This window comes from Paramormyrops kingsleyae, chromosome 1 (assembly GCF_048594095.1).
Source record: "Paramormyrops kingsleyae isolate MSU_618 chromosome 1, PKINGS_0.4, whole genome shotgun sequence".
Lineage (NCBI taxonomy): Eukaryota > Metazoa > Chordata > Actinopteri > Osteoglossiformes > Mormyridae > Paramormyrops > Paramormyrops kingsleyae.
In genome coordinates, this window is record NC_132797.1 from 66005329 (window position 1) to 66029977 (window position 24649).

A 24649-nucleotide genomic window follows, 5' to 3' on the forward strand; every position below is an offset into this window, starting at 1 on the left:
TGGGGCGGTTCCCCTTAACCCAACCTCAGAAGGAGGCTAATTCCAACACACATATGTAAGGGGAAGGATTTAGCAGACGGGCACTTGCGGGGTGGGGGACGGACTTCGAGGGGCACGTGCTCACCGGGTGGTGCGGCCGCAGTTGGAACAGGTTGGGGGACAGGATGGCCGGGGCGAAGAAGCGCAGGAAGATGAAGCTGCTGACCGCAGTGTACCTCACATCCTGGTCCTCTGAGGAGACACAAGCATAACCGCTCAGGGGATCTTGCACATTTAACCCTAACCCCATATTCGCCTCTCTCAGCAGGGAATCGCTACATTGATTAAAGAGGCCCAAAATGGATCGAGCTTCACTTTTAATCTGATGTTAAAACATGACCCGTACATTTTACCACGCATATGTATATAGTCACAGCATTCAGCTAACACAAACACTGCTGTAACTGCTGTCACCACGGGGCCAATAGAACTCCGTCTGTTTTCCCACCGTTTACATTATCCCTCCTGTTTGCAGCTACACGTTACGACAAAAAAACAAAACACATCATAAATATCCTAAAACTTTCCAGGAATACACGTATCTACTCCAGAAACAAACAGTGAAGGAACAGAAACCCTTCAAAACTAAACAAACGCCATCATTTCTGTGATGAGCACACGCACGGCGTCCAACAAAAACCACTACTAAGAAAGAAGCCAGCACTGACATACAACTAAAGCAGTCCGGGGGCCTATGATATATAAATAAATCCATGCTTGAAAGCCAGTGACTGAATGATTCACAGAATGTCAGGAAATGCCGATGCGATGTGCCGTGCTGTCCAGCAGGTGGCGCAGCACACTCATTGTTTGCCTATGTTGCCTACCATGGAAGAAAGCAACATCAACAGGATTCAAACTGCACTTAAGTGTTTTGGAGCTACTAATACTCATTCTGCCTGTTCTAGTCATCGTTCTTTATATCTCGGTTACGGAGACAAGATTTTCTTTGTAAGGAGGGCATTAACACTTTGAATCCTACTGGGTTGTTGGCTTTGGTGCTTTAAGATTTGAGATTTCCTTCTGGCTTGGAGCTCTGAAACAGCTAGTTTGACTCCAATGCACGCCCCCCCCCCCCCCGCTACATCTGAGGGGTGGGGCTGCTTACCTTGGAAACGTTTGGCTGCCGACTCCCTCAAGGAGGAGAAGATGTCACACATGACTGTGGGACAGCTGACCCCAGACTTGGTGATGACGGTGAAGACGCGGTCCACGTACTGACGCAAGTTCTCCTGGGGTCAGACGTCAACGCATCAGGTGACCACAAGACGCATGTACCCCCCCCACCGCGCGCGTGCATGCACATGCCGGGCCCATGCATGCTCGCGGATTGATTTGCATATGTGCGCCCAGCCACATGGCGCTCGCTGAAACCCACCCTGTTGGTCTCCAGGTTCTCAGATTCCTTCAGCTTCACCGGGTCGATCTCGCAGGGCTTGTGGTCGGCGCATATCTGCACAGAGTATAGACATCCGTTGAAAGCTGTGGCAAAACTGCAACCCCCCCCCACCCCCCCAACCGCCAAACATGCCGAGTAATGAGAGAAAAAAATAAAGCCACTTAGTAATTTAGGAGACATATGGACTGAAAACCAAGCAGTGTAAATTAGAGAGTGAAGTGAAATGTTTATTTTAATACCTGGTGATATCTCGTAGGCCTACCAAGTGACTCAGCCTCAAATGTGAGCAATACCCTGCTGTGGTTGTAAGCCACAGTCCTGTAATTAATACAGTTTCATGTAACAGATGCTTCCATTAAAAGCTACTCAAGCCTGTCTCCCATTCGTACAGCTGGAGTTCATACTTAACTTAATTCTGTATACTTAGACCTTCCTACCACCTGTTTTGTTTTCCCATCCATCTCCTGACACAAGCAAACCCCACACCGAGAGGTGAGGGTGAGATTCACACCCCCATGGTGATAGATGTGCGGCGATAGTGTTATCCACTGAGCCGCCAGAGCACCTTCGTTATGTGACGGTTGTGACAGATATTCGCCACAGGAAGAGCACGCTCACCTCATCGATGACGGGCTTCAGGGTCACCTGCAGGTAGTGCATGCCGGCCAGTTTCATGGTTTCGTCTATGCACTTGGAGGTCAGCGAGTTCCCCCGGAAAATGGTGTTGGGATCCCTGCAGAGGAAGATGAGGTCTCTTCGTGTGACGTGTCTTTGACCGATGCCCGTACAGGACCCCAAATTAAGGGGAAACTCAACAGTGCAGAGTGAAGGTGTTTGTCAATGGTCATGGATGTTCCTCCATGTCTGTGAGGGCTCTGAGTGTGCGTGCATGTCTAGGCAAGCATGAAGATGCTCACTGTGTCCTGTTGACCTCCGCATTGGCGATGGCGCTCAGGAAAGGCACGATTTTCCCATAGTGCAAGAAGAGGCGGACCAGGGGAATGGCGGCTTCTTGCTTCTCCCGGCAAACCTCACCCAGGATGTGAGCTGCAGACGCTGACACAGGCTTCGGGGGGGGCGACAGAGGCAGGGGATATGTGAGATGCGGGGGTGCTAACGTCGCTGCTGCCACGGATATCCAGACTCAGGTGCAGAACGAACGTCTCCGCCGAACACTTGTGGTGTGCGGTGGGTTAGGGGTCTGTGCCCATTTCCGGAAGGTTTAAATGCCACGGCTGGCAGAGGAATCGCGCCACCGTTGGATCCTCAGTCAAGGTCCTTAACCCCAACTGCTGCAGGGGCCGCAGGACGTTGACTGTTCCGGCGCTACATCCCCGAAACTTGCTCCCACCTGAACATGTCTAAGTCTCTCATGGAGATCAAGGTGGATTAAGCATTTACATTTATTTACTTAGCAGATGCTTTTATCCAAAGCGATGTTCCTTTTTGACAGAGCATGGTCAGCCAGTCCCTGTATTAACTGAGGGTTAATGGCCTCGCTCAAGGGCCCAGCAGTGAAATCGCTCGGGCGACCCTGGGATTTGAATGGATGACCTTCTGATCAGAGGCACAGAGTCCTACACCAGCTCATACGCAAAAAAAATGACCGAATTTCCCCAAGGTGATGAATCAAGTACCACACAAACAAACAAACACACACACACACACACCTCCATTTGGCCAGAGAGCAGGAGCAGGTCTCTGAGGGGGCTGTAGGACTCCGAGGGGAAGACGTGGTCCTCCGTATAAACAATGTTGAGCCGCAGCGAGCCCAGGTCGTCCGGCTTCTCTGACTTGCTGCCGTTGTCCCGGGGCTGCAGGAAGTACCTACGGGGCAGACGGGGTGCGTGACACGTAAAATGAGGGGGGCGCCTCCCCTCCGCGGAGCGCAGCACCCCCACCCCACCCGGCAGCTGACGCGCTCTCACCATGCATCGTGAAGACCTGACTGGCCCAGGACTTTCAGCGGGATGCGAACCTCCCCCAGGAACTCATCACCGAACTTCAAGTTGCTGGCGTTCCACAGGTCCACCCTGTGATGGGACACACACACACACACACACACACAGGTTTGTAATTATATCTTTGTGGGGACTCTCCATTCGTTTCTATGGGGAAAACTCTAATCCCAACTTGACGGCCTAAAGCCCTACCCAGCCCTAACCTTAACCATAAGTAACCAAATTAAATACCAGACTTTTGAGGTTTTTAGTTTTTTGATTGCATTAACAGACCATTGTGGGAACCTCAAAAATGGTTCCCACAATGTCAAAATAGCAGGTTTTTATCACATTGTGGGGGATATATGGTCCCCACAATGTAATATAAACCTAATCCACACATACACAAACACAGATACAAACCCACACACACACACAAACACAGATACAAACCCCCCCCCACACACACACACACACACACAGATACAAACCCCCACACACACACAGAAACGCAGACACTACACAAGTTCACACAGCTTGTGCAACCCCTCTTTCACGCTGACACACATAGGGGGCTACGGTTCCCATGGCGCGGCGCAGTACACACCTGACAGCCATCTTGTCCACATCCTCTTCCTCCACGTCAAAGTGCCGTCTAGTGTAGCTGGGTGGCCTCGTCACCTGCAGGTTAAACCTGTGGTCAGGTGACCTGGGCACCAGGTCAGCACAGCAAGGACACGTCGCGTGGTCACCCTGCCTTTTAGTCAGTGGAAATGGCCATGTAGCAGAATGGACGGCCAAATCTCCAGCGGGGGGAGGGGGGACGTCCCAAAGGTCTAAACGCTCCTCAATCCACACGCTTTGTGGCCCTCCCCTTCTCGGCACACACGCTCACACGCGCACACGCGCACACGCTCACACGCTCACACGCAGACACAGATGCCTGCACACAAACCTGCACATGGGTTTCGGTTCAATGGGCCAAAAGGCAGCGAGTGACTTGGGACGGAAGCTCAGACTGCAAGATGGAGACCACTCCCAATAACCACAGACTGCAAGATGGAGACCACTCCCAATAACCACAGAAAGAATGAAACAGTTCTCCAAACCACAGCGAGCAGCCAGAACAAACACAGAGCGAGAATCAGTTTGCGTGTGACTTTGTAAAGCGGCTTGGGCTACTCTCTCACAACTACACACAGAAAGAGGCTCGTTTGGAAGGGACACCGGGCGGGACAGAGGGTAACACTCTTGCTCTCTCTCTCTCTCTCTCTCTCTCACTCACTCACGCCATCTTTAGCTCCAAGGCACTTGGATGCGTAACAGAAATAAAGAGAGTTGATTGTCAGGCTGTTCATCTGAATGAATCAAGCTCCTGTCTTGCATTTCCTCTCTCGGGGAGGGCGAGGTCTGCGAGTTTGGGGGGGGTGTGGGGGTGGAATCCTAAGAACTTCTATTCTTCTCACAGAATCCATACCGCCATCGGTTTAGCAGGAAGGGAACCTCTCTGACAGACGCTGGTCACTGGGATTCCGAGCAATGGAAAATGACCTCATTCACTTGGGAGCCATAGCAACGGCGGATCACTATTTTTTTTTTTTTTTTTTTTAATACAGCGTCTGGCTGGGCGACCTGGGGCAGAAACGCATGTCCGTCAATGCTGACCTCGAAGTAGAAGACCTCGTCGAACTGGGGGTTGTTCGTCTTCCTCTTCACTTTGGTCTTCTTGGCCTCCGACCTGGAAAATGGAGAGGAAGGGGGAGGTCATGTGACTCACAGCCCAATGAGGCTTCCAGGGGGTGGTGGCAGACTGACACGAGCTGACCCTGACCTGGTGGGCCCCAGCAGGGACACGGCCGCGTATGGGTCACACTGCCCGTTGACGATTGGCAGTCCTTGGCACTCCAACACACTGCAGGGACAAAGGCGAGAAAAGAGAGAGACCCCATCACACAGTGAAATGCCAGAGCTGGTTCAATCCCATGCATTTCCACCCCACCATCATTTCATGAAATGATCCTTTATTCGGCATTTGCACAAGCACATAGGAATGTTTTCGTTTTTTCATATCCCATCATGCTCTCCTTTGAAACAAACACGTGTATATATACAGGTGAGTTATTTTTTTTGGGGAGGTGGGTATTTAAGGGTCTCACTCAAAAGCACAACAGAGGTGAGACTATTCTGCCAGGGATGGGATTTGAACTGATGACCTTCTGATTCGAAGCTAAGAGGGGTGCACACCCCCCCCCACCCTGCTTCACCTACTGAAATCCCAGCAAGAAACATGAGCTACATCCCTGAAGTCCAAGGTTTTTATCATTTTCATGACCTGATGTATATTGTTTTTTCCCTGGAAGGAGAAATCCTGGAGATAATGCTGCACCAAATCGCTTCAGGACCGAGAACCGTCCCCTCCAACTCCAACAAGCTCCTTAACCGCGACCGCGGACCTTTGTGAGTGTGACCGCGAAGGCCGTTACCACGGCACGCTCTCGTGTTATGAGGTATAATCGCTGGTAACAGCCCCGGTGCAGCGTGGGCTACAAGCCACCAGGATTAAAAAACATCCAAGCTGGGTGTTAATCGGCTTTGATCCTTTCAGCACTTCCTCCTCCTTAAGCCGGTTTTCCCTACGTGTCCCTGCCTGGCCCGTTTGCAGACCGCTGGACAGACAAATCCAGCCAAGGAGCTGAAGGCTGACAACAGAGCCTGGAACTGGCCCTCGCAAGACAGGAAACTCTCGCCATTCACATCCCAGTTTCCCACCGGGAAGGATCAGACCCGCACTCACCCTTCATGGACAAAGAGGTTCGCGCTTCTCAAGTCTGCTGGATGGAGCTAGAGGAGCAGGGGTGAAACATCATATACAGAACCTATAGAGAAGTGAAAACCAGTTCTGTTGTTGATTGGTCTTCCTTTGCTTTCTGGGTATTTCAGGCCTTGATTAAAAAAAAAACCCTCACAGTTGTGCTTTACTTCATAAGTCTTGGGAAAAGTGCTGTCTAATCCTTTGTCAGAGTGTTTCTCAAACCGGTTCTCGGAAAGGAGCAAAAATGTGTGCTGTCTGACAGGGCGCAAAAATGTGTGCTGCCTGACAGGGAGCAAAAATGTGTGCTGCCTGACAGGGAGCAAAAATGTGTACTGTCTGGGGGTCTCCGAGGAATGAGTTGGAAAACACTGCTTTATCACACTGTTGTACTCATGTACCTGTCCCTCCCCCTGCCGTGGCATAAGTATGTTCACTGTGCTCCTCCGAACATTCATTACAATAAAACTTGAAAAGCAGCTTTTTATATAGGTGTCATGCAACTAATTCCACCAAAAATTCCCACCCTGTCATCATTCCGCGATCGCTCTGTCCCAGTGACGGCACACCCAGCGATCAGCTGCGTTCACAGATACCTGTCACCGCCGTGTTTCCGGTTTCAGGCTTTTCATAAACAAAAAAAAACATAATAGCTTTGGATATGAATAGCAACACGGAGAAAGTCATGCAGTCAGAGCAGGCCTTCGGTTGGTTTCAATCCGTTATGAGTTACAGCTGGAAGACCAGGAAATGGGATGAAAACCAGACCAGGCATGTAGCTGTGAAATTTTGTACGGAGATGTGAGGTCAGAGAGTGAAAAAAGAGAATTAAAAGTAAAAGGTAAACAGAGATTGACTGGCTGGGCTGTAATGTGAGCACAGGAAAACACAGATTATCCCTCCGCTGGGGCCTGCAGTTGAACTCTCATCTTCCATGCTAGAACATCTCACGGCGATCTGGGTCGTCGCCTGCGGGGGGTGGCTCCCACGACCGGGTCCTGGTGCGACCGGCTTAGATGGGTTAAAGTAAGCCACCAGAATGGGGGGGGGGGGGGCACTTGCACGCTGGGAACTTTCCGGAGAGAGGACACTCACCGTGTGGCCAGCTTGACACAGACGACGCCGCTGTCGGTGATGACCTCACTCAGACGCAGCTCGACGTGGACCTTCCCCTGCAATGTAATTAGCGGGGAAATTACAACTACAATTACAGACCTATTCCTGTACAGATCAATAGCAGAATCTGATTATGTGAATGTTGACATGCTCATTTATTATCAGGTTTTGTGACGCATTTCTCTTTTATTTTGATTCTGTTTCTTCAGACAGACATGGTATGTTATATACTGCAGCAAAACTACTATCGGTGCCGGTGGTGAGCGAGACTGTGAGATGTGATGGGTGTGACCTCAGGTAACCTGAGAGGGGAGGACGCTGTGATGAGCCAGGTAACCCGGTAACTCAGTAATCCTGCTAACTGCCAGCCGCATCGCTTTCGCCTACGACGCCAAGCGGCGGTTGCTGTGAGATCTTTCGGAGTTGCCGTTTGTGGTGAACACATGGTCCGGAATGATGGCGGGGGTGGTTGGGTTTGGAGCTCAGCATGCCACATTGTACTGGATTACCACCAGCCACCAGCAGACTGCACAGTCAGGAGTGAATGGGAGGGGGGGGGGGGGGCTCACCTGCACCTCTGAATCGGCGCTGACTGGCTGCAGTGGGAACCAGTTGTCTTTGCCATGGTACTTCTGCAGGTCCTCCTTCTTCACAGCCACCTTACCTGGGGGGGGGGGGGGGGAGGGGGGTGTCACTGAGATCTGTGTGGGCAGCTCATGTTTCTAAGCAGAGATGCTGGTACCATATCCAAATTTATGTCTTGCTTATTTCACAGAGAGCAGAGTAATGCAGTCCCTAAATTTCCTTCTGGATAAATAAAGTCTCTCTCTCTCTCCCTCTCTCCATCCATCCATCCATCCATCTAGTCCCTAGAGTGATTGACAGTTAAAGGCTTTGAGTATGGGCCCAACAGAAGAATCACTCTAGTGACCCTAGCATCTGAACTGGTGACCTTCTGATTACATCTGATTAGCATCTGCACCCTCTGAGCCTCACAACACCCACTGCACAGTATGCTTATTTATATAAGTAGTAAATAACAAAGGCACAAAGTGCTTTAACACCAGGCTCCAGTGCACTGTTCTCGCTTAACAAACTATAAGGTGGATGTGGGATTTAAACAGGTTCCTCTTCTCTTGGCTGACAGATTTGTGGCCTTGATGATTTCAGAACTGCGGCGATCTAATGCATCTCTGTAGACCCCGGGGCTGTGGTTTTCACGGGCATCCAGTGCCCGTTCAGGCTGAGACCCCAGCTGGTCTAAGGCAGTCCGCAAGGTCACCACACATCAATATCTTTCTCTTCTAGTGAGCTCGATAATGACCATAAAACATGTTCTGATTGCGGCTTAAAGACGATGAATTTCCTGGCCAGAACAGAGGCATCCTGAGATCTTTTTCATACTGTGGGTTTGGGTTATGCTCGTCTTTGAACAGTGCTGCTCCCCTCCCCTGGCGTAACACCCCGCATGCCTAAACCCCGGCAAACCCCAGAGCAAGAGCGAATCAGCAGAGTCCGTAAGCTCCCAGACGCCCGATTAACCTCACAGTCGGAAGAGGAATGCGAGCCAACGAGCATGTCGAGAACAGGTCTGCCCCCTACCTGCCTGGAGGCCTCGGCACAGCAATCTCGAGGACCGGCAGTGTTCAGCGTTTCACGTTAATGAGTTACACGTGCATGCTGGAGCGGCCAGCGTTCCCTGGCATCACGCGGCACATTCAGTCTGACTGAGGGGGCAATTACCATGCTAACACCTGCATAGAAACAGGTTGGCACACAATCTAAAAATGGAACACTGCCAAAAAAAAAAAAAAAAAAGCGATTTTGAGATGAGACATGCTAATTATTTTAGCTGCTTAATATCTGTCTGCATTCATAGTACTTTCATGGGTTGTGCAAGCTTCTGAAGTGCTCTTTTTTCAATGATAAAATTAGTAAACACACAAACAAGGTCAACAAGAACAAGTCGAGGCAGGCGGATGAGGAAAAAAAAGGCATATTTTGGGCCCACGCAGTCCCGATGTTGCCTTACCATCAATACCAGAGTAGCAATAATTGGGGAAATTAGGACCATGTGTGCAACCACAGAAAAAAAAAGGGAATTGCATTTGTTGCCAGTTCAAGGGGATAGCTTTTAACTGGTTTATGTGCCAGACACAAGTATTTCACAAACAAGAGGTTTTAGCAAAAAAAAAAGAGGTTTGGGAAAATGTCTGCCAGTTATATTTTGGTTAAAAATGGCTGGAACACCATGATGAAAAAGACAACAGGTACATTCAAATAATGATGTTGCTGTGGAACATTAAAATGTATCCTGGCAACCTAGACACCCAAGAGAAAAAAAAGGACAAAAATATCATTTCAAAGTCAAACTGTAATTAAAACCAATTAAGAACCGTGATCCTACCAACAAAGGCCTTGCTAGCAGGCTCTAGCCTTTCTCAGTAATGGGCCTGCTGACCACAATCTACTGAAAATGAGAACAGATAAAAAGCACTGAAAATCTACACATGTGAGCAGTAAAGAGTGCTCTTTCGAAGCGTGGTGTGAAAAATGCTAACCAAAAGTAACCAAGGTTCAGTAAGTAGGGCTCCATGCAAGTTGGATCAGACTATTCACCAAGTGAGCCTCATTCAGAGCCTGTGTCTGTCAATGGAGACTGAATTTTGTTTTTAATGCAGGTAGCAGAGATGATTCCTCATCACAGCACTCTAGCACAGCCATCTTGGTTCGTGATATTTATAAAGACATGACTGGTTTTACCAGAGACCTAAGGACTCACATCTATGATAAAGAAATCAGACCTTTTGATGATTGATCTTGACTGGAGAAGCCCTCAGAGAAAGCACTCTGACGTCCTTGAGATCCACCAGCGCGATAACCGTAATCGTACTGTAAATATGGACCGCGGCCCTACCAGAACACACACACGGTGCGGCAACGCCAGCTAATGCTAACAGCAGAGCAGCCGCTAACGGCAGCAGTTAAAAAAAAATACAGGCCGGAATATAAATAACCACGACAGAAAGAGCCAGGCCTGGAGAAAAGACCCCCAAAGCCAACATTCCCGCAGAAAAACACAGAAAGAGCGGTACCAACGCCGTGGATCAGAACCGGATTCGTCATGCAGATTAAGCGGCTCGTTATTTACAGTAAGCTTGCCGAGTAGCAGGTTCCTTGTGGGAACTGTGGGAAAGCTGGTTCCAAGGCAGCCACAACAAAACAGAAGCTCGTAAACCACAGCTCAAGCATAACGAGCCGAAATGAGTCGTCTTCTCCCATCCTGCTACATGCCAGGAAAGACCCTCAAACTTTCCTTAAACATGTTTGCTTGCTGTCCAACACCCCAGCGCAGTAAAATAATCAGATATCCTGACTCAAAAAACCTTGCAGGAGGCCAGTGTTAATGCTAAGGCTGTAAAATTCAATTCACGACTCGCACAAAGGTAATTACGTTAAAATACAGGTAATAATGATTAATGCTCAACTGACTTTTTTATTTTTTTATTTTTTCCGAGCACTTGTCCTTCACGGAGTTTGACTGGATACAAAACAAAGCCACCGGTATAGACCCGGACTGAAGAAAGCCGGTTTATAAATAACCAGCATGGTGCTCAGCGTTAGAGTGAGTTGGCTGACAGAGATGCATTTCTGCAATGACTGCCATAAATACTCTGGAATCTGCCTTCAAATGGACAATACTACCCCACGGGCAACTTGAGTGATGCTCATCCCATTGAAGCGGAGGGTTATGACACAGCTTGAGGGACAAGATCTCTCTACCAAAACCTGGAAAATTCCAAAGCCCTTCTATTTGTCTCTACTGTCAAATAATTCCCCTTAACAACATAGATAAAAAAAAAAAAAACACTGCGTGAGATTATGTGACTATCTGGGATATCATAAGACAGACCACTGCTAGGATATAAGCCAAAGGTGGGTCATTACGGAATGGGACTCTAGATTGTTTCATTATGTGGGATTTCGCCCCCTCCCCCCAACCCTGGGCAGCCCCACCCATACTGCCAAGATCATTCCAGTCTGTTAAATATGGTGGAGAATGATGTGTACATTTATAAAACTGACATGAATGCCGTAATGTTCTGTATGTATGCACAAAAATTGCTTCAAATCACAGAAGAATAAAACACTGGCCTGCAATCTTCTGTACATGGTTAGCATACCGACGCTACAGCACAGGATGAGACCATTACTCATTACTTTTTCAGTCATTCTGACTATTAGAAAATGGCCTAAGTTTGGTGCAATTTTTCCAGAAAAGTGTTTGTGCTAAATAATAAATAATCCATGTCGTTATGTAGTAATCAATGTGATACAAACATTAACACTGCTGAAAACAATTAAGTGTGTGTGGGGGGGGGGGGGAATGGATAAGGAGGCCGGATGCGGGATCCACATGCCTGTTTACCAAAGTGCTGCCAGGTCTTGATACATAAAAAAAAACCCGTATAACGCGACTGATTTAACAGTCAAAAATGACGAAACCGTGGCTGCTACTTCCTTAACAAACGCTTTTATTCAAAGTGACCCATACTGGCATATTTGTTTACCTTTACCTGTCATTTCATATAGATCCTTAAGCTTGAGTCCACTACATATTAGAATTTTATGTATGTGAGAATTCATTTAACCTGTACTTTTTTGCAGGGTTAAAAAGTTCAAATCCCTGGGATTTGAACTCACAACTGATCACAGATAACACATCCTGACTTGCTGAACCACACACTGCTCACTTTGTTTTGGAAGTCAGTGAAAATCCGGTTTATTCCAGTAAAGGGTGTTTTAAGGAAAATGTGAGTTTGTCTTAGAACAGTGTTTCTCAGCCCAGTCCTTAGGGACCCCCACACAGTCCACATTTTTCCTCCCTCCCAGCTCCAACACACCTGTACCAGGTGTTCTTCATTGGCTGGGAGCTGGGAGGGAGCAAAAATGTGGATTATGCAAAATCTGCATATAAAACAGCGATGACCATCAACGCTGACAGACAGGAGGCCTCAGCTGTCTTGTCACTTGGGTAACCACAACTGTACATGCATGAACAAGCCCCCATTTCTATTGGGCCCACCCCTAACACCTGCCATTCCCTATCATGGCGTACCCCTTTTTGGCAATCCCACAATCCCCCTCTCCAGGTCCCCTCTGGGCTTTGGCTCCAGCCTACACACCACATCAATGAAGAATCCAGCACATGACATGGAGGACCGGCATGGTGATGCGTGTGGCACGGGATGGGGATAAGCCCACCGCCAGAAGATAGGAGACTGGTCCACACTAACCCCGATGTAATTATTAACCTTGCCCGACATTAAAAGAGATGTGGATTGTGTCGCGGAACATTAGCCAAAAGCTAACCCGGCTTATCAGGCATGCGGTTACAACGTCCGGCCGGGGATACAGAGTTTAACAGTGGCCTTAGGGAGAATGGGAGGCAAGGAAAAAATACATCCAATGTTCTGCTTGAGCTGAACCAAAGCAGCAAGATCTCCCCACTAAAGGCCTAAACAGGCCACCAAAAGCAGGTGGAGAGCTTGTTAGGGGTTAGGCTATGAAACAAGGGAAAGGAATCTGATTTTTTAGGATTCAAGCTCAGTCATGGATCATTTCGGAAAGAAAACAGGAAGTGGAGCAGTTCTGCATCCATCCAGCTTTCAATTGCTTCCCAGGGGGGGGGGATCGTGGGGGAACCTGGAACCCAGCCCAGGCAGCAGAGTGCAGGGGTGCACCCTGGATGGGGTGCCGGACCATCAAGGCTAGCCGAACTTTGCCATGCAATCTTCACAGACAGAGTGGAGGCCGGGTTCGAACCCGCAGCCATGACACCCCTTCCTGTCACAGACAATAAGCATGGCTTTTGAGGGTAATGGCCAGCCAAACTCACAGTAGCTCATACTGTAATGTATGCTCAGCATAGCAATTTCAAATGAATACTCAATGTCAATTAAACATTGAGGTGAGTTAATATTTTATATTAATAACTGTAGAAGTGATACCAAGCCTTGAAAATTATTCATGAAATAAAGTAATAATCCCTGGCTACCCTGTACTGGAAAACTGGTTGGAAGATGGATGGATGGAAGTTAAAGGCACCATTTTTTCAGCAATACAATACAATACAATACAATACAATACTCAGGCTGCCCACTGCATTTCTTACCAATGCTTGAGTCCCTCCTGAACACGTCCCTGTCAAAGATGTAGAAGGAGAGATGGCGGAAACTCCGAGGGATTTCACAGTAAAAGTCTTCGCCGTAGAACGGACTGGAGTGGGTAAAACAAAAAATGAGGGATTATATGAAGATTACAGCTGTAAATATGACTGTTTGTGGAAAATACAAAGGGAAGAGGCATGACTTAGGTTGCTGGAGAAATTTCCCGAAGTAACTATGCTGTCACACCTTCGTGCAAAGCACTTAACCCAAATTTGCATGCGAGGCACATCCAGCTGTACAAATGGGTCAGAAGTGTAAAGCTTTGGAAAAAAACTTCAGCCAAGTGGATGCAACCCTGAGGATTCTCAGAAAGTTTAAAGCCAAGCTTTAATTTCAACATGGGCTCGTTTCAGCACACGCAACGTCATCTCGGCCCAGGAGGACGTCCGCACGACATGTGGACTTGGCGTGGCGCAAGCATGCTGGTCACCCAAATGTCACCTTCACCCACTTCTTCCACTGGCAGCTATCTGTTCCCTTTCACCGGATATGGGGGGGGGGGGGGTGGGGGGTGAATGAGGGAGGGGGGCAGGCATTGGGAAAGGAGCTGCCAGTATCAACAGGGTGGAGTCGGGTCAGTCTGATTCCAGCTAAGATGGGAACGAGCTGCAGAGAGTCCAGCACGCAAGACAGATTTGGGATTCATTCATAAAAGCTGAAAGACCAAACAAAGATGTTATCTTTTTACTTTTTGTTGCACTCTTTCTGGTACAGTGTTGAGGAACACGTTGAGGAACATCTACCAAGACCTGAGGAGCAATTAGCCGACCCAGGAGGCTACTTTTTGTATCGGGCCCTGGGAAAGCGGAGTGGGCTGGGCACTCACCACAAGGACTTCTCGACGATCTTGGTCCTGAACACTTCCTCCTGGTCCAGGTTGACAGTACAGTAGCAATCCCTCATCTTGTTGGGGCCTGGGTATGGCGGAATGTTTTTGGCTTCACCTGTGGATATACGAACGAGGGGGATCGCATGAGTGGGCAGCCAGGGGTCGCTGTGGAGAGGCAATACCCTCTCGTCCAAATGGACCAATCATAAAGATACTGGGGGGTGGGGGGGTGTTGGCGCGTATGTAGACATGCACTATGGGGAGGGGCCCATCTGATGTGTGACGCACCCCCCCGTTTTGGAATCTGGGCTTCGTACTCAGCCGCACCCAGGAATGTGAACGGACCGACCAACCGACGGTCGAGACGAATAAACAGGATGTCGAGAGATGGTAGGCTCTCACGCCCTCGTGGACCACCGATCGGAGAGAACAGACCAGCGGGTGCGGCAACAGTCCGCAGAAACCGCATTAACATACGTGCGCTCAGTTGCAGGTTCCGAGCGCGGCCGCCACGCACGCGGACCCGCACAGATAGAGATGCAGGTGCCGTCGGTCCCCAGCGGAGGCGGACAAACCCACAGCCCGTCAGGGGGCCTCTCTGACGCTGACAGACACCACAGCACTGTCTCCCGCCATACCCTGCTGCGTGTGCTGGGACTCACCCAAGTCCGCCATTTGACAAACAATATTTTATTCATTATATGCCAGAATAGTATATTTTTTCCCAGTGGAAAAAAAAAACATCATGCCTTTATATAACTCTGACGTGTACAGTGTTGAAATATGAAACATATTATAAGCACACAATGCCGGTCAACCCATTAGGCAACAAAGTAAAACGGGAGGGGGAAGGGGGGGTAGCGGTGAAGCTTGCATAGGCCAGTGGGTTTCAATCAATCTCATGCTTGGAAGACCCTCTGCCAGAATGTTTTCATTCCAACCCACACCGCTTTCAACCTGCCACGTTCATTATTAGCCTATTAAGGAGCACCTGAGCCTGATTACGGGAGGGTTGGGATGGAATCGTTCTGGCAGGGGGGGGGGGCGCCAGGAACAGGATTGAATGCCACTGACCAAGGGCACCACATGGGCTTCGACCAATACTTCACCAGTGTTATAAAATGCAAGCGAGATTTGCTAAGTGGTTACAATCCCTTTTCCAAAAAAGTTGCGATGCTGCGTAAAATAGAAACGGAATGCAATCGTTTGTAAATCATACAAATCCATGTTTAATTGAAAACAGAACAAAAAAATAATATCAGATGCTGAAGCTGAGAAATTTCATTGTTTGACAAATATATGGTCAATCTGAATTTAATACCAGCAACCATTTCAAAAGAGTTGGGACAACAAAAGATCGGAAAAGTTGCGTAATGCAAAAACAAAATACCTGGGTGAATATCTCACAACTAATTAGGTTAATCGGCAACAGGTTAGTAAGATGATTGGATATAAAAAGAGCCCCCCAGAGAGACAAAGTCTCTATGCAGTGAGGATGGGGGGAGGTTCACCGCTCTGTGACAGATCAACACGGGCAAATAGTGCAAGAAACATAAGAATAATGTTCCTCGACGTAATACTGCAAAGTATTTGGGAATTTAATCATCTACGGTACATAATATCATTCAAAGATTCTGAGAAACCGGCGATAGCTGTGATCTTCACATTAAAAACAGACATGACACGATTCTACAGTAGAAATCACACATTGACTTGGGAACATTTCCGAAAACCGGTGTCTGTGAACACAGTTCGTCGCTTCACCCACAAATGCAGGATGAAACTCTACCATTCAAAAAAGAAACCTAAATATGACTCAGAAACGCCACCGACACCCGAGCTCATTTAAGGTGGGCTGAGGCAAAATGTAAAACTGTCCTGTGGTCTGACAATTTCAAATTCTTTGTGTAAATCATGGATGTCGCATCCTCCGGACTAAAGAGGAAAAGGACCGTCCAGCATGTTATCAGCGGATACTTCATTCGTGACGGTATGGGGGTGCAATAGTGCCCATGGCTTGGGCAGCTGGCATGTCTGGGAAGGCACCATTAATGCTGAATGATATATACAGGTTTTGGAGCAACATGTGCTGCCATCCAGACAGAGAAGGCAAGATCAGAGAAGGCAAGATCACTTACAGAACTCCAGCAACTGGTCTCCTCAGTCCCCAAACATTTACAGAGTGTTGTTAAAAGAAGAGGTGATGCAACACCAGTGGTCAACACGCCCCTGTCCCAACTTTTTTGCAACATGTCGATGGCATCAAATTCATAGAGCATGAATTTGTCATAAAACAATGAAGTTCCAACATTTGATATATTTTTGATAGTTTTGTTCTATTTTCAATTAAATATGAGTTAATATGATTTGTAGATCTTTGCATTCTGTTTTTATTCACATTTTACACAGCATTTTTGGAAACAGGGTTGTACTTGGTTACTGAAAAACACAATGAACACCAGGAAGAGAATTTGATGTTCGTGGGAGCTGTGAGAAGGTATATAAGCATCCCTCACAGAGAGTCTGCATCTCACCCAACCTCTGTTGCATCAGGGTGGAGAAGGTGTCATCTAAGGATCCTCAGTCCTGCTCCTCACATCCACTGCGCTCCTCTAGGATTATAGAGCCCTACCGTGCGCATCTGTACCTCTGTCATTCTGGCCTGCTGCTCGTATTCCTCTCATTCGCCTCTCCCGCAATTCCTACCCTTCTGATCTCGGGCTGAAATGATTCGTTTAACTGCTAGTTCTGTTCCGCCGGGAGCCGTTCAAAACAGGCGGTGACCTACTTTCTGTTTGTTGTCTTGTTTGGAAGATGAGCGCCCTGTCTGTGCCGTTTTACTGCCTGTCGGTGATCTGCGCGTGAGGAACACCACAGCGTGGGGGATGGGGGTTTGTGCTTGTCTACACGTGAGTGGAGAGTCACTCGGGGTAATAGAGCTGAGAATAGGCAACGTGCGGCTGATGAATGTGCTCCTTCAGCTTCGCCCTGTCAAGGTGAGAGCTCCTTCTGTGCGTGCTGAGGATGACAGCACCCTGCCTACGCCTGTTTGCACCAGCACCTACTGCCTCCGCATGTCAACAATCCCCTTTCATCAGTCCCCCCACCATTACCCCCCCCCCCACCCCCCACACACCCCCACCACCACAAACCCCAGACCAAAATCACCCTCATCCACATGCTTAAGAACCACTAGCCTAAGACTCTAAATATTGACACCAAAACACTAGCTTGAGGTATAGAAAACACTTCGGTCTCTATGGCACCCAAAACACTGACGCATGATCGCAGACAATGGCAACATGGTGAAGGCTGAGGAACTGGAGATCCTTGGTTGAGTCCTACTCATGCCCATGTAGGAAGTCCAACGCTGACATCAACCTGGCCAGCTCTGCATCTGTGGCACCCAGACATGTATGTAGGACCCACACTGTGAGCTGAGTTGACATCTAGCCGAGTCGAGACGCCAGATTCGAGCCAGGTGGTCTTTGCTGGGAGAGACCGAGATAAAGGAGGCCTATTTCGCAGAGTCAGGTACGGGTCAGACCACATCACAGACCCAAGCAGGTCCACAGCTGTCTGTCATTACGGCACCGAAAATAACACTCATTTCAAACCTGCACCGCCGACAAGCCAAACCGTGCCTCTCGACTGACTGAAAGCGCGAAAGAGGATGACGGGCCACTGTAAGTGCCACACCTCGGTGACGTTTCCATGGCAACAAGGTTCGTTAAAGAAACTGCAGTGATAAGCTGAGCCACACCTGCTCCGTTGCTTGACGAGCTATTTTCAGTAAGTGTCCTGTACCCCACCCTCTGGTCAGTTTCGCTCTTGCTTTCCTTGTCACTGCTTCCAGCTGCTTCTCCAGTTCGTCTTCTCTCTATCGCTCCATTTTGATGCAGGCATTGCTTCCTGGGCATTTTTTTTCTCCCTGGTTCTGACAACATGTCTTCCCAAGATATGAAGTGCAGCTCTGACGCAGACTAATGAAAAGAGTCTCTCTAGGTTCCTCTTGACATGAGCTCCAAAGCATCTGGATCCATTCTCTGCTGATGCTCATTCTCCCATTTTTACCATCCTGTCATGGACCACTGCTAGAGATATGATGTGAGAGATATGAGTTTGCATCACTGCTACTATGACCTGGGCACCACACCATCACATATAGTCTACCTGCAAACTCCTCAGGATCTCAATATTACCAGAAAACAAAACAAATTTACAATAGCCTGTCATACCAAAGTGATACCATCCATCCATCCATCCTTCACTGTAACCGCTTAATCCCAACCGGGGTTAAGGGGGGGGGGGACCGGAGCCTATCCCGAGAACAATGGGCAGGAAACAACCCTGGGCAGGCGCCAATACACCACAGGGTTCACCCAAAGTGATACCAAACTTTCAAAACGAAATCTCATTGTACTTGTACAATGACAATAAAGCATCTTCATCTTTAACTAGATGCCTCCTCAGTAATTCTTGCTCACCTCCTAACTGAACACAGATGCTCAGATTTACAGTTTTTAGTCAAATTTGTAAGAAACACGGAATCTGAAATCATCAACAGCTAGTCATTATCTATTTAGCAGATGTGTCTTAGCCAAAGTGACACCAATATTTTGAGGAAACGGGAAGTAGTGGCATCCCTGGGGCCTTGCTCTGGGAATTCGACCGTGGGATTTGAGCCAGTGCCCTTGTGGTAAGAGACACAGTCATGTTGAGCCACACACCATCCCTAAACGCTAAACCCAGAAAACTTCTGGGTTTCCTAGCCATTTCCTAGCCATTCCCATGTTTTAAGTAAGTCCTCTGAACCCTTTTCCTTCCCTCCCCCAACCCCAGCCAGGGACGGCCAATCGCCCCTTTTTTCATTGTGTTGTCCCACTGCACAAGCTGTGGTGGTGGCTGGAGGGGGGGCATCCACTCCTCATCACTCTACAGACCGTAAAGCTTTGCTAAGAATCATAACATAGCGGGAGGAAAGCTCTACTCCTGCCCCTTCAAGCAGGCAGTCTTTGACAGGCACTGCCATACCTCTGAGGAGGCCGTCGGAGCAAAGTTTTGTTGACCGAATCTTGAAAGGACTGATGATTCTGGTTTCTCAGCTGCTAGCATTTCAACTCATAGGGTTGGTGTATTTACTAAGCAGGAAGGTGTGAGCTACTGGTGAGACACACTTCTGCCGCACAGCGACGTGGTTACTGGTTACATCTCCACCCAGTTTGCTTGGGTTTCTTTACTTGCCAGCTGCTGCAGTCGCACCAGCGATTCAGAGTCGTTCCCTTGAATGACTGTCGGCGGCAACTCATTGTGGGAATGTGTGTGTGTGAGCGTGAATCTGAATGTCCCTGGACAGACATCCTGTCTGGCTTAGACATGCCCTGATTTGCCCTATTCTTCCCAGGATGAGCTCTGTATCACCATAGTCCCAGCTGGCTAAGCGGTTACTATAATTGGACCAAAAAAACAGAATCAGACAGGGTGACAGAATAGTACTTCCTTTCCATCTTCTACCAGTCATAAATGCAAAAGACTCCACCACATTTGTATGCATTCGTCACCATTCCACCAGCCAGACTTCCCTAAACACAGTCGCCGAAATGACATACACAAACAGACGCAGAGCTGCAATACTGCAAACAATAACCTACTACAAGCCGCATGAAACGGAATGCAGATACGCTTTGATAAGGATGCCCACATCCATGGAAAGTTTGTCGTTAACGGGAGAACGGAGGCTGTGTCTTACCAAGTCGCACGAGGGCTGTTGACACTCAAGGTCACACGGCAGAAGGTTTTCCAACAAGGTCACGACACTTCTAATAACCACTTAGAAAATTCCAGATATGATTATTTGACAACCCCAAAGCAACGAGACCACAACCTGACCTGTAGATTGACATAGGAAGTTCTAAGACAACGAAAGACTGATTTATGTTCAAATAACAACATGCACACACCTATCTATGACTTTGAACGTTAGCCTGCCCTGGGGGGTTGAATGGTTAGGTGACCATAGACCCCCAGAGGAGTCATGATCTATCATGCCGTTCCTGAACCTACACCTCTGTTAAATGCTTTGATACAAGGAACATAACTGATAGGGTGAGCTACCTATCCCTTTCTTCTTAAGTTCCAAAGAGCCCTGCCTTAATTCGTCCTGTTCTCTTTCAAACTCACACCATACAATAATTTAACTGACGTTAAGAGATCTCGTTAACCCATTAGCCGCATGCTGACCATCTGCTAAAATTAAGACGCAACACTGCAATGACTGCATAACAGTCTCGCACTAAAAAGGCCAGGTTACATTAAGCTAAAGGGTAAGACGTTTGGTGAAAGGAAAAAGCAGAACAGAAACAGAGGATTGGTGGATCGTGTCCACAGTCTACATTTGCACTGGAAGGCCAGCAGAGAGGTCACCGAATAATTCTCTATGCTGGCACAGAATTTGGTCCGTGAATTAGACTGGGCCAAAGGCAGTACTCGCCTCACCACGAGGGCAAGACCCCCACGTACATGCCAGCTTCGTGTTCTGAGGTAAACGGCGGCAACATTAACGCCTCACCACGAGACGAAACACCAAAACAGGAAGTGCGACCTTTGATCTCTAGCATCTGTTTTCGGTCTCCTGTTTCCCAATGCGCAACTAAAACAACAAGACAAACAATGAGACTGAAAGAGAAACAAGTTATAAGCTGCATTCTTCAAGAAACTGACCGCGCATCAAAATGACTTCACAGACAATACCGACAAATATCTGAAGTGAATGAGACAACGGCCCCACCACCGAAAAAAAAGGCATCAAGAAAACCTTCCCCAGATACAGAATTGATAAAAGACTGCACATCACAAATGGAGGTTATCACCCCAGGGCACAGGGTTTAATTCCAGCTCTGAGTGGGAGGAGTTTGAATCATCTCTCCGCGTTTGGATTCCTCTGGGTTCACCGGTTTTCTCTCACAGTTTACAAAACAGACAAATCTGTGACTGTAAATTGCCCAGAATGTGTGAATGTGAAAGTGTGCCCTGCAATGGACTGGCACCCACTCCTAATGTGCTTCCTGGAAAGGCATTGGATAAACAGATATGGGAAATGGGTGGATGGATGGATGGATTTACAGGTAAATATCCAGCCAACTATATCAATGGGCAAAAGCTGAGATATTAAGCTACTGAGCTTCAGTATATGACAAATGTCCCAAAAAGAGTCTTCAAAAAATATATACAGAAATACATATTACTTAAAATCAACAAAAAACAAGGACCAGGCTGTCAAACAAAGGTGAAGTTGGAGGGGTATGGGAATCTGAGGTGGACGACAAGATTTTCATTCATTTTCTCTCAGACGAGGAAATGAGCTGATTGGCTCCCGCAGCAGGAATCTGATGTGAAACCGATCAAAATCGGACCAAAACATTACAATGTCAGTCTCCGGGGGCAGCTCAGAAAGAGCACGCATGGCTTTCTGTGACTCTGCTCTTCCGGCTGAAAGAATGGAAATTAAGTGACGGGATTCGCTGTTCAACACCTTCTGCCCTCACCCGACCCCCCAACCGTCACCCCACGCTCTACTAAATACAGCCCGTCCTGAGAGAGCGCCGCGTGACCAGCGGGAATAGCCTCCCATCGCCATAGCGACAGACATACATAAAACAGGAGCTTCCTGTTTTGAGTGATGTGGGGCAGCCTGTAGAACAGGAAGCCTTCTTGGTGAGTACCATCACTAACCGGGAACGCCAAGAAACTACGACAGCAGTGTGTGCTCATGCACGCGCGTGTGTGTGTGTGCTTAAGAGGACTTCCAGCAAATAGCGAGTAAGACAGACAGAATTGTGCGCACTTGCACCGCCTCCGGGCCGATGTCACAGTCGCTCTCTTTCTGAATGACGGCGCTGGCGGCATGAGGGGGCAGGAAACCCCTTCTCAGCTTTTCTTTGCACTCAGTCACGACCATTCAAAGTGTGAGTGTGTGTGGGAATGTGTGTGCGAGGGTCATTCATTGCCCCTGAACTACTTTACCAAGCGAAAAAGATTCCTCTGATTCACCTTAAAATATACAGAGGTCAGTTACAAACAAGGTATTGTGTCTGAATTTATACCAGGTCATGGATTGCAAATGCCCAAAATCGTTAACACGTAGGATGGCGTAAAACGATCCCTTCCTCTCTCTCTTTCTCTCCCTCTATCTATCCATCCACCCTCCCTTCCTCCGTCCGTCCGTCTCTCCCCGCCTAGGGGTACCCTGACTCATTCTCTTTCCCTTAATTTCCCAAGTCGGCTAATATTACAATAAAACAGAACCAGAACACGCCGTGTGTTTTTTCGTCAGTCAGAATGCCATAAGCGCCCACTCTCCTTCACCCTGTGACACGGCCGTCGGGAGACTGTGTGCGTGCACACCCAGAGTGCGCTCCTACGCACATACTGCCGCCACGTGACCCACCGCGAATGGGGCTGGACTGGCGCGTGCAGAGGTAGCGAGTGTGTGGCACAGGTATGTACAACTGCGATAATCCGGGGCGGGCGAGAGGTACGTGAGATACAGCAGAAATAGCAGAGAGTTCAACAAAATATGACAAGTTGCAAATGGATTTGGATACAACGCCTGTGATCGGAAGGTCGCTGGTCCAAATCCCTGGATCAACAGAGTGATGTCACCATTGAGCCCTTGAGCGAGGCCCTTAACCACCAAATGCTCCAGGGACTGTCAAACGTCCTACTTTATCAAAACATCCTACCGTAGTGCTAATCGATAGCCCTAACCCTAACTCTTACCCTAACACTAACCATAACCCCCCCAAAACCCCTAAAAACCTAACCCTAACCCCTAAAACCTAACCCTAATCCCAAGACGGTGGAACTGCACATGCGCAGAAAGGCTCGACAGCACGTCTCGATAGGTAGGATGTTTTGTCAGAACACCGGCTGTCTCAATCGTACGTTGCAGGATACAAGCTTCTGATAAATGAATAAATGTAAATGCTGATTGTTCCCCCTCTTAAAATAGTGCCAGAGTCAGGGTGGGGGGGATTTACCACCTTTGCTGTCACCTATTAGTATCATTAATAACTGCATCACTCCCATAATCCTCCATAATAAAAATTACACACTTAAAAATCAAGTACCCTCCATGCCCCCAAAACTCCTTAAAAGTACCTTCACCATAAACCTCAGACACACATGTGCGCACACACACAGGGAGAAAAAAAAGAATGTCTATTTATGACGACCTGTGGCTGAAAAAATTTAATCAAAGGAGGAAATTAGAGCAAAAGCCCCTCTATGGTTAAAAAAAAAACATGACCGGAAAAACGTGTCGGAAGTGAGGTTGAATGGCAGAACAACGGTGAAAGTGTGAAACAGAGAGTGAGATTACAGGGCCGGCTTTCTGCATGGCTTCTCCTGTATTTACTGTTGAATCGCTATCAATTAAACACATCATATAAATGCAGTCATCCCCCATTAGAGAAGGCTAACTCATCCCCAGAGAGCTGCTCGCAGATTGTATATTAGAAATGAAATGCCCTCCTTTCAAACCTCTCATCTTCCAACGGTCCTTAAATGCTGAAACTTTGACTGTATAAAGCACGTAGCGGGGAAAGAAACAAAACAAAAAAAAACAAAAAAAACAGTGGTCAATTAGCTTGAAGTCGCACAAAGCTAACGGTGAAAAGAGTGAGGATCTGTGAATGAATCTTTAATGTCAAATATAGAAATAACAGAAATGAAAATGCATGTATTCCTCACAGACTCCCAATAACGTGCGTTAAGAAAAGAAGACGCCAATCAACTGCTGTACAGAGCACCATAGCAGAAGAGAGCTGAGTCATAAGACCTCTACTTTTCAGGAAAATCAGATTTAGTAAAAAAAAAACATAATAATAAAATAAAATTAAAATTAAAAAAAAAACAATGCATTTGTAACCCATCAGCCTCAAAAGGGTAATAATCCCACATGATACTGCCACTCAGAACCAAGGCAAGAGAACAAAGGCAAGAGAACCGCAGCGATTTTTTACCCCCTAGCAGCTAGTCGGGATGCTGCATTTACATGCCGTGAGACGGCAGCGAAACCCCGAAAATCACAGTCCACTGCTTTGTCCCCTTTGAGCCTTTCATCTTGTCGCTTGTTTACTTTGCTGATGCATTCATATATCTGAAAGTGCTATTTCAGGGTTCAGAATTAATATCACGGCTAACAAGTCCTGTCGTTACTGTCACTGAAAAAACTTCTGCTAAAACAATAAAGCAACTGAACCAAAGCTGAACTGAGAAAAGGAACCT

At 47.8% G+C, this 24649-nt stretch overlaps 1 protein-coding gene across 2 annotated transcripts in view; it reads right to left on the bottom strand.

The window, feature by feature from the left end:
* rasa3 (RAS p21 protein activator 3) overlaps nt 1-24649 on the bottom strand; it is a 39373-nt gene that overhangs the window by 9063 nt on the left and 5661 nt on the right. For both annotated transcript variants that reach the window (XM_072717926.1, XM_072717929.1), the window contains exons 2-15: nt 14360-14477; nt 13479-13582; nt 7873-7967; nt 7283-7359; nt 5210-5290; nt 5044-5116; nt 3986-4059; nt 3367-3471; nt 3109-3265; nt 2356-2504; nt 2057-2171; nt 1418-1492; nt 1148-1271; nt 125-231 (exon numbers count right to left, since the gene is read on the bottom strand). In XM_072717926.1, the coding sequence (XP_072574027.1) occupies nt 125-231; nt 1148-1271; nt 1418-1492; nt 2057-2171; nt 2356-2504; nt 3109-3265; nt 3367-3471; nt 3986-4059; nt 5044-5116; nt 5210-5290; nt 7283-7359; nt 7873-7967; nt 13479-13582; nt 14360-14477 (1454 nt within the window). The remainder of the gene's footprint in view (nt 1-124; nt 232-1147; nt 1272-1417; nt 1493-2056; nt 2172-2355; nt 2505-3108; nt 3266-3366; nt 3472-3985; nt 4060-5043; nt 5117-5209; nt 5291-7282; nt 7360-7872; nt 7968-13478; nt 13583-14359; nt 14478-24649) is intronic.